Source organism: Anolis sagrei, chromosome Y, assembly GCF_037176765.1.
Source record: "Anolis sagrei isolate rAnoSag1 chromosome Y, rAnoSag1.mat, whole genome shotgun sequence".
In the NCBI taxonomy this organism is placed as follows: Eukaryota; Metazoa; Chordata; class Lepidosauria; order Squamata; family Dactyloidae; genus Anolis; species Anolis sagrei.
In genome coordinates, this window is record NC_090035.1 from 79,901,773 (window position 1) to 79,912,354 (window position 10,582).

Consider the following 10,582-nt stretch of genomic DNA (forward strand, 5'->3'; position numbering starts at 1 on the left):
TCCATTAGTGCTGACCAGGGCAGTTCCTTCCTCAAACCCTAGACATCAATTCACAGATACACAATCCCAATTTTCCTAGTTCCCAACAGACTGCACAACCTTTGAAAATACCTGCCATAAGTAGGCGAAACGTCAGGAGAGAGTGCTGCTCCATAGCTATAGTATTATCAAGGCAGTTCCTTCCTCAAACCCTAAGACATCAATCAATCCACAGGTACACAAACCCCATTTCCCAACAGGCTTCACAACCTCTGAAAATACCTGCCATAAAAAGTAGGCGAAATGTCAGGAGAGAGTGCTGCTCCATAGAGATAGTATTGTAGTTCTTCTATTTTTGCGACTGAGAGTATTCAGTCTCCGTAGAGACTGTCAAAAATTGCCATTGCCGACTATATTTCAAGTCGTCATGGCGGGGTATTGGGAAAAGTTTTCAATTAGCAATAATCGCGCCTCGGATTAACCTCATTGGCTACGATACTGCCACTGCGCAAAGCTACCCACTCCCTCGCGCAGGGCCCGGCCCTTGGCGACGGGGTCTCCTCCACATCACAGCGACCAAATTTATTTACCCATTTGGAAAGCGGACAGCATTTGTGATTATTCATTAAACCACATAATCAGTATCTATGGCTTAAAAATACCATTTTCGAAATATCTGTCCTTTTTTTCTCTCCATTTCGCAGCGACCGCCGCACCGCAAAGGATTCTGGGTGACGCATGCAAATTTAGAGAAGAGTCAGAACTGGGAAGGTTTATTGAATGACGCAGAAAGGGGAAAAAGGGGCGGAGAATGAAGAAAGAGAAGAGCCAATCACAAGCAAGGGGGCGGGGATTCGCCGCAGTACAGCTTTGGCCGTTCTTTCTGCGCATGCGCGGTTGTTCCAGCTAGGGGAATACTGCACTTACAGCCTTTAGCCGCTCTTTCGGCGCATGCGCGACTGTTCCAGCTAGGGGAATACTGCACTTACAGCCGTTAGCCGCTCTTTCGGCGCATGCGCGAATGTTCCAGCTAGGGGAATACTGCACTTACAGCCTTTAGCCGCTCTTTCGGCGCATGCGCGGGTGTTCCAGCTAGGGGAATACTGCCCTGACTACAGCCTTGAGCCGCTCTTTCTGCGCATGCGCGGGTGTTCCAGCTAGGGGAATACTGTTTTGGAGCAATGCTTTGCAGAATCCCTCTTGCAGGATAATGGGAGTTGTAGTCCAAAGCCGAAAGATAGTTTCAGCCTCATGTAAACGGCACCGAGTCCCTTAGGGAGATGGTAGCAGGGTACAAATAAAGTTGTTGTTATTATTATTAATAATAATAATAATAATAATAATGTATTATTATTATTATTATATCTCTCTGGATCTCCCATAGCAAGGAAGCCAATGGCAGTTTAGAACTGGATTAATTCTGCAGAGCAGATGCACCCTCTCCTTATTGCAACAGGCCATCCAATACTGTACTATGGCATTGAGAACTTGTTGAACTACAACTCCCAGGAGAAAAGAGGAAATGCTGTCAGGTGCAGAATTAATGCAGTTTGGTATTACTTGGATATGCCATGGTTCCATGTTATGGAATCCCAAAAGTTGTAGGTTTTTGCACTTTTTGTGCAAGAGGAGACTTTGCAAAACTACAAATCCCATGCATTGAGATCTTGTTGAACTACAACTCCCAGGAGAAAAGAGGAGATGCTGTTATGGGATCCCAAAAGTTGTAGGGTTGTTTTTGGTGTTGTTGATTTGGGGGGGTGTGTGCACTTTTTGTGCAAGAGAAGACTGCAAAACTACAAATCCCAGGATCCCCTAGCCTGGAGCTATAGCACTTCAACTGGTGCCAAATCCCAAATGTTGTAGTTTTTTGCACATTTTGTGCAAAAGGAGACTTTGCAAAACTACAAATCCCATGCATTGAGATCTTGTTGAACTACAGCTCCCAGAAGAAAAGAGAAGATGCTGTCAGGTGCATCTACACTGCATAATTAATGCAGTTTAGTACCACTTGGATATGCCATGGTTCCATGTTATGGAATCCCAAAAGTTGTAGGTTTTTGCACTTTTTGTGCAAGAAGAGACTTTGCAAAACTACAAATCCCAGGATCCCCTAGCCTGGAGCTATAGCACTTCAAGTGATGCCAAACTGCATTAATTCTGTAGTGCAGATGCATCCTCTCCTTATTGCAACAAGCCATCGAATACTATAAGATTGCATTGAGATCTTGTTGAACTACAGCTCCCAGGAGAAAAGAGGAAATGCTGTCAGGTGCAGAATTAATGTACTTGTTATCCAAGTATTACTTGGATATGCCATGGTTCCATGTTATGGAATCCCAAAAGTTGTAGTTTTTTTTTTCCATTTATTGTGCAAGAAGAGACTTTGCAAAACTACAAATCCCAGGATCCCCTAGCCTGGAGCTATAGCACTTCAAGTGGTGCCACACCGCATTAATTCTGAGGTGCAAATGCACCCTTTCCTTATTTCAACAAAACATCAAATACTATACAATTGCATTGAGATCTTGTTGAACTACAACTCCCAGGAGAAAAGAGGAGATGCTGTCAGGTGCATCTACACTGCATAATTAATGCAGTTTAGCACCACTTGGATGTGGCATTGTTCCATACTATGGGATCCAAAAAGTTGCAGGGTTTTGCATTTTTTGTGCAAGAGGAGACTTTGCAAAACTACAAATCCCATGCATTGAGATCTTGTTGAACTACAGCTCCCAGGAGAAAAGAGGTGATGCTGTCAGGCGCATCTACATTGCAGAATTAATGCAGTTTAGTACAACTTGGATATCCCATGGTTCCATATTATGTCATCCCAAAAGTTGTAGTTTTTTGTACTTTTTTGTGCAAGAGGAGACTTTGCAAAACTACAAATCCCATGCATTGAGATCTTGTTGAACTACGGCTTCCAGGAGAAAAGAGAAGATGCTTTCAGGGGCATCTACACTGCAGAATTAATGCAGTTTAGCACCACTTGGATATCCCATGGTTCCATGTTACGGCATCCCAAAAGTTGTAGTGTTTTGCACTTTTTGTGCAAGAGGAGACTTTGCAAAACTACAAATCCCATGCATTGAGATCTTGTTGAACTGTAGCTCCCAGGAGAAAAGAAGAGATGCTGTCTGGTGCCTCTACACTGCGTAATTAATACAGTTTGGCACCACTTGGATATGCCATGGTTCCATGTTATGGGATCCCATAACTTGTAGATTTTTTGCACTTTATGTGCAAGAGGAGACTTTGCAAAACTACAAATCCCATGCATTGAGATCTTGTTGAACTGTAGCTCCCAGGAGAAAAGAAGAGATGCTGTCTGGTGCCTCTACACTGCAGAATTGATGCAGTTTAGTACCACTTGGATATACCATGGCTCCATGCTATGGACTCCCAAGAGTTGTAGTTTGTGCAAGAGGAGACTTTGCAAAACTAGAAATCCCAGGATCCCCTAACATGGAGGTATAGCAGTTCAAGTGTGCCAAACTGCATTAATTCTGCAGTGTAGACGCGCCCGCTTTACTTTTCCATGGAAGGAAGGTTACACCTGGATGCCTGGGAAGAGGCAGATGGAGTAAACAATACGACTTAATGGAGCGAAAGGCCAAATGTTCCAAGATTAGATATATGTATGTATATAGAGATATATATAAATATTGGAGCAGTTGGGGAGATAAATGTGCAATGACCATTGGAACAGTTCAAAGTACGCTCGTGGATTACGTGTTTAACTCTGAATGTAATGTTTTTAAATGTTTTAATTGCTTTTAATGTACTTTTTAATTATATTGTAATATTTATTTTAAGTATACATTGTGTTTTAAGGCATCGAATTGTTGCCTGTATGGAAAGCCGCCTTGAGCCCCCTCCAGGGTGAGAAAGACGGGACAGAAAGGTTGCAAATATAAATAAATAATCTATTTAAATAAAAATGTAGTGTTCGTTTGTGGGATTAACACTGTGTAAATTGACACCAAATTTGGACACAAGACACTGATCAGGCCAATGAGTGACCATCACTCATAAAAACACTGAAAAACGCAGCAGAAGGGACTTAAGAAGCCAAAACACACAAAAATACATTACAACACATGCACAAAACCATATATGTACAGAAACACACATATATACACACACATATATGCATACACAAAACATACACAGAAAGAAGGAAGGAAGGAAGGAGAGAACGAAAGAGAGAAAGAGGGAGGGAAGGAAGGAAAGACAGGTAGAGAAGGAAGGCAGGAGAGAAGGAAATAAAAAAAAGTGAAGGAGGGAAGGATGGAGAGAAGGAAGGAAAAAGAAGGAGGGAGGGAGGGACGGAGGGAGGAAGGAAGGAAGGGAAGGAGAGAAAGAAGGGAGAGGGAGAGAGAGGAAGGAAGGAGACAAGGAAAGAAGGAAAGAGACAAGGAAGGAAGGAGACATGGAAGGAGGGAAGGAGAGAAGAAAGGAAGGAGACAAGGAAGGAGAAAAGAAAGGAAGGAGACAAGGAAGGAAGGAAGGGAGAGAAAAAAGGAAGAGAGGGAAGGAGGGAGGAGAGAAGGAAGGAGTCAAGGAAAGAAGGAAGGAGACAAGGAAGGAAGAAGACAAGGAAGGAAGGAGAAAAGAAAGGAAGGAGACAAGGAAGGAAGGAAGGGAGAGAAAAAAGGAAGGGAGGAAGGAAGGAGAGAAGGAAGGAAGGAGTCAAGGAAAGAAGGAAAGAGACAAGGAAGGAAGGGGACAAAGAAGGAAGGAAGGAGAAAAGAAAGGAATGAGACAAGGAAGAAGGGAAGGAGAAAAGAAAGGTAGGAGGGAGGGAGGGAGGGAGGGAAGGAAGGAAGGAAGGAAGGAAGGAAGGAAGGAAGGAAGGAAGGAAGGAAGAGGAGGAAGGAAGGAAAGGAGCAAATAAAAAAGTGAAAGAGACAAGGAAGGAGAGAAGGAACGAAAAAGATAAAGACGGAGGGAAGGAAGAAAGGAAAGAGACAAGGAATGATGGAACTAAAGAGTAATGGAAGTAAGAAAAGATAGAGAAGGAAGAAAGAAGAAGGGAAAGAAAAAGGGAAGAAAAGAGAGAGAGAGAGAGAGAGAAGGAAGGTTGGCCACACCAGCGCGTGGCGGGTACAGCTAATAAATAAGTAAAGGTTGGGAGGAACACATTACTTCCAACCTAAGGAAATGCCATCCTGTCCCATTTAAGTCCCCTTTTGGAGCAAAATTACAAAACTGAGGCAGTGGGTCACAGAGGTCCTCCCTTGCAAACCTCTGCCTCAGTTTCCCTTTTGCTTAATCCTCTGTCTAACCTATTATCTTAAAATAGAATTCAATTTAGAGCTCTCTGAAAAGGATGAATTAAAACCATAAAGTACCAGTTTCAAAATATGTGAAGATAAGGAGGCCTTTCTTTTCCTTTTTCTGCTCTTTCTTGAACTTTCGTATAGTAGTAGTAGTAGTAGTAGTAATAATAATAATAATAATAATAATAATAATAATATCTTTTTTAATACTTATAATCTTTTTAATCAATATGTGTATCAATCTATTTATATGTGTGTATATATATATATGTATGTCTGTGTGTACATATGTGTGTATGTACTATGCATGTATATAATATATATGCATATATGTGTCATGTGTGTATGTGTGTGTGCATGTATATGTGTGAGGATATACATATATAAGTATACACATATGTGTGTACATGTGTGTACATGTATATGTGTGTACTATGTCTGTATATAATATATATGTATGTATAATATATATGTATGTGTATACATATGTGTCTGTATAATATATGTGTATATGTCTATATGTACATATGTGTATGTATTTGTGTATGTGTTTGTATATATATGTGTGTGTGTAATGTGTGTATGTATATGTGTGTGGATATACACACACACAGATATATATATATATATATATATATATATATATATATATAGGTAAAGGTAAAGGTTGTCCCCTGACCTTAAGTCCAGTCATGTGTCTGACTCTGGGGTGTGGTGCTCATCTCCATTTCTAAGCCAAAGAGCCAGCGTTGTCCGTAGACACCTCCAAGGTCATGTGGCCGGCATGACTGCATGGAGTGCCCTTACCTTCCCGCCGGAGCAGTACCTATTGATCTACTCACATTTGCATGTTTTCGAACTGCTAGGCTGGCAGAAGCTAGGGCTGACAGCGGAAGCTCACGCCGCTCCCTGGAATTGAACCTGCGACCTTTCAATCAACAAGCTCAGCAGCTCAGTGCTTTAACCCACTGCGCCACCGGGGGCCCATATATATATATATATATATATATATATATATATATATATATATTCCTACCTACCTACCTACCTACCTGTGTGTGTGTGAAATGGCAATGGCCTTGGTGCTGCAAACAGCCCACCTACTGCATGTTCTCCATCCTTGACATAAAAATGGGGAAGAAACAACATCTTATGGATCCAATTATTGATCGAGCAGACTCCGTGCCCTCCTGCAACTGGCATCTTTCACACCCTTATCTTCGCCCAAACCTTGGCATTGGCCCCGTGTTCCATTGGCCAACCTTGGCCGTTGAAGGCCTTGCCAAGAGCTCTATATAAAGACACCTCCCACCCACTGGAGCCCAACTATTTCCATTGGGTGATAGATATCAAGATGAAGGTCTCGGCCACGCTCTTCCTCTTGCCCATCCTCTTTGCCCTGGGCTGGGCTCAATGCCCGGCTCCGGCTGACCTGAAGCGGGAAGACGGCACCAAAGCCTGCGCCCTCCTCTACACTGAGAACAGCCCCTACTACGACCAGTGCTGCGCCGGCAGCGTCATGGAGGTCCAGCCTGGTGAGGACCAGCCATACATGCCCTCCGCCTTCAACAACAAGGTCTCCTCCTTAGTGGTGGCCCAGCGCTGCGAGCTCAACGTCTGGTCCTCCAAGGCCAAAGGTGGCAAGACACGCAAGTTCAAGACCGGAGCCTTCCCGCGGCTCCAGGAATACCGACGGGGCATCTTTGGAGACTGGAACAACGCCATCTCCGCCTATTACTGCACCTGCAGCTAAAATGGGGGGCCGGAATGGTGCCGAGTCTGATCGAGAAGAGACCGTGCTTGGATCAGGTAGGACACCATGACCCCAACCCAGACCCAGCAACATTGCAATCTTCTCTCCTCTTGTCCAGAAAGCTCCTTCTCCAAATGCTCTTGACGTCTGGCCCATTGCTGGATTGGTACCTATGGTTTTCAGCTTGAAGCAACCAAGAAGATACCTTGCTTGGAACAACCATGATTTGCATCCAGACCTTGCAATGTCTCAAACGTTGAATCCTTTTCTCAGCTTGTCCAGAAAGCGCCTCCTCCAAATGCCCTCTTCTTCTTCTTCACAGTCAGGCTCATTGCAAGATATAGATTGCTTTCAGCTTGAAGCCACCAAGAAGAAACTTTGCTTGCATCCATCATACCTCAGGCTATGATTTGCACCCAGATCCTCCAACATCTCAACATCTTGTCTTCTGCAGAAAGCTCCTTCCTAGAATCTCTTTTGCTTTGAAGTCTGACGCATTGCAACTTATAGATGGATTACCACGGCTTTCGTCTTTTGGAAACCACAAAGGGACCTTCTTTGGATCCACCATGATTTGCACCCAGACCCTGCAACATCGTGAACATTAAACCTCATGGAAAGCTCTTCCCAGAATCTCCTCTTTCTCCAGAGTCTGGTTCATTCCAAGATGGTGAGATCTTCTCCTCCAAAGCCAGGCCTGTTGCAAGATACAGATGGATAACCACAGCTTTCCTCTTGCAGAAACCAAGAAGAGACTTTGTTTGGATCGATGAAGCCTTGCCACCCAGAACTTGCAATGTCTCAAATATTGAACTCTTCTCTCATCTTCCCAGAAATGACAACAACAACTCTTCTTCTTCAAATTTTGGCCCATTGCAACATGCAAATAACAATGGCTTCTGTTGTGTGGCAACCAAGAAGGGACCTTGCTTGGATCCATCAAGAGTTGCATCCAGACCCTGCAACATCTTGAACATTCAACCATTATCTCATGGAAAGCTCTTCCCAGAGTCTGGTCCATTCCAAGATGGTGAGATCTTCTCCTCCAAAGCCAGGCCTGTTGCAAGATACAGATGGATAACCATGGCTTTCCTCCTGCAGAAACCAAGAGGTGACTTTGCTTGGATTGTTGAAGCCTTGCCACCCAGACCCTGCAATGTCTCAGATATTTAATTCATCTTCCCAGAAATGACAACAACAACTCTTCTTCTTCAAAGTCTGGCCCATTGCAATATACAAATAACAATGGCTTCAGTTGTGTGGCAACCAAGAAGGGACCTTCCTTGGATCCACCATGATTTGCACCCAGACCCCGCAATATCTTGAAAATTCAACCATAATCTCATGGAAAGCTCTTCCCAGAGTCTCCTCTTTCTCCAGATTCTGGTCCATTCCAAGATGGTGAGATCTTCTCCTCCAAAGCCAGGCCTGTTGTAAGATACAGATGGATAACCACAGCTTTCCTCCTGCAGAAACCAAGAAGTGACTTTGTTTGGATCGATGAAGCCTTGCCAGCCAGAATTTGAAATGTCTCAAATATTAAACACTTCTCTCATCTTGCCAGAAACAACAAGAAGGGACTTTCCTTGGATCTATCATAATTTGCACCCAGAACATCTTGAACATCAACCTTTCTCCTGTCTTCCCAGAAGCAACAACAACTACTACTACTACTCTTCCTCCTTTTCCTCTTCTTCAAAGTCTGGCCCATTGCAATATACAAATAACTAAGCCTTCCATTGCGCGGTGACCAAGAAGAGACATTCCTTGGATCCATCATGATCTGAACCCAGAACATCTTGAACATCAAACCCTTCTCCTGAATTCCCAGAAACTACTACTACTACTACAGCTACTCTTCCTCCTTTTCCTCTTCTTCAAAGTCTGGCCCAGTGCAATATACCAATAACTAAGACTTCTAATATGTGGCGACCAAGGAGGGACCTTCTTTGGATCCATCATGAGCTGCACCCAGAACATCTTGAAAATCAAACCCTTCTCCTGTCTTCCCAGAAACAACAACAACTACTACTACTACTCTTCCTCCTTTTCCTCTTCTTCAAAGACTGACCCAGTGCAATATACAAATAACTAAGACTTCTAATATGTGGCGACCAAGGAGGGACCTTCTCATGAGTTGCACCCAGAACCTGAACTAAGGCTTCCATTGTGCGATGACCAAGAAGGGACCTTCCTTGGATCCATCATGATTTGTACCCAGAACCTGAACATCAAATCCTTCTCCAGTCTTCCCAGATACAACTACTACTACTACTACTACTACTACTACTACTACTACTATTCTTCCTCCTTTTCCTCTTCTTCAAAGTCTGGCCCATTGCAATATACAAATAACTAAGCCTTCCATTGTGCGGTGACCAAGAAGGGACCTTCCTTGGATCCATCATGATTTGCACCCAGAACATCTTGAACATCAAACCCTTCTCCTGTCTTCCCAGAAACCACTACTACTACCACTCTTCTTTCTTCTCATCTTCTTCAAAGTCTGTCCCAGTGCAATATACAAATAACTAAGACTTCTAATATGTGGCGACCAAGGAGGGACCTTCTTTGGATCCATCATGAGTTGCACCCAGAACATCTTGAACATCAAACCTTTCTCCTGTCTTCCCAGAAACAAGAGCAACTACTCATCTTCTTCCTCCTCTACTAAGTCATGATTTGCACCCAGACCTTGTAACTTCTCAAACATGAAACCTTTCTCTCAACTTCTCCAGAAAGCCCGTCTTTCTCAAGAGTCAGATCCATTCCAAGAGGGTGCGATACAGATTGAAAACTACATCTTTCGCCTCTCTCAGTGGTGAAGAATTGGTCGGAACCCACAGCAGAACAGAATGCATCACTGCCAAAATATACAAGTAAGGGTGTGTTTGTTCTCCTCTCAAATGGAACAATATGCATGATCGGACGGGGATTTCTCCCCATCCGAAGGAGCCCAGTCTGGCTACCTTTCTTGAATGCTTTGAGCTATCTTGACCTTCTTCCATCTCTCTTCTGGGGCTGTTTGAGGACGGGCCTTCCTTCTTGAAATTCTCTTTGCAAACTCACCTCCCCTTTCTCCACCTCCTCCATTCTCGGCTATTATTGTAGCCGCTAAACGTAATTAAAAGTGAAGCAACATGACTTTGGAAACGTGTCTCTCTGTTTTGTATGTAGCTCAAGGTCGGTCGGCAAACGGGTAGTTTTGTTTTTTCTCTCCCACCGCTTGTAAACATTTAATTGGAAAGAGCTTTCTTGCAACAAGCCCGAGAGCGGAATACAATAATCCCCACCAAGCAAAACGCTTTTCAATTTGCTTCTCGTTCCTCAGAGGCATTGCCAAATTTGGCAAGGGAAGGGGAGGGCGGGGGGTTTGGATCGGGGCCAAGAAGGAGCGACGCTTCTTGGTTGGAAACACTTTGGGAAGACGGGAGGTCGGTCTTTGCTCTCTTTTCCCATCCAAAGAAAGAGGGGAAACGTAGAAACAGTGGGGACACTCAGTTTTATTTTGCAGTTTGGGGTTCGTTCTGCGCAAACGCCGCACCAGGAAAACAGAATATTCTGT

At 43.7% G+C, this 10,582-nt stretch overlaps 1 protein-coding gene and 1 non-coding gene across 2 annotated transcripts; one reads left to right on the forward strand and one right to left on the reverse strand.

Annotated features, from left to right (window-relative positions):
• Nucleotides 1-354: 354 nt before the first annotated feature.
• On the reverse strand, nt 355-495 carry LOC137095739 (U4 spliceosomal RNA). Its single transcript, XR_010908896.1, has one exon. It is a non-coding gene; the product is annotated as a U4 spliceosomal RNA (small nuclear RNA).
• Nucleotides 496-6,605: 6,110 nt separating this feature from the next.
• Nucleotides 6,606-7,299, forward strand: LOC132780531 (syncollin). Its single transcript, XM_067462091.1, has one exon. The coding sequence runs from the start codon at nt 6,619-6,621 to the stop codon at nt 7,015-7,017; it is 399 nt and encodes a 132-aa protein (XP_067318192.1). The 5' UTR covers nt 6,606-6,618; the 3' UTR covers nt 7,018-7,299.
• The last annotated feature ends 3,283 nt before the right edge of the window (nt 7,300-10,582 follow it).

Coding starts and splice junctions, on each gene's coding strand:
- LOC132780531 (XM_067462091.1), top strand. CDS start 6,619: ATGAAGGTCTCGGCCACGCTCTTCCTCTTGCCCATCCTCTTTGCCCTG.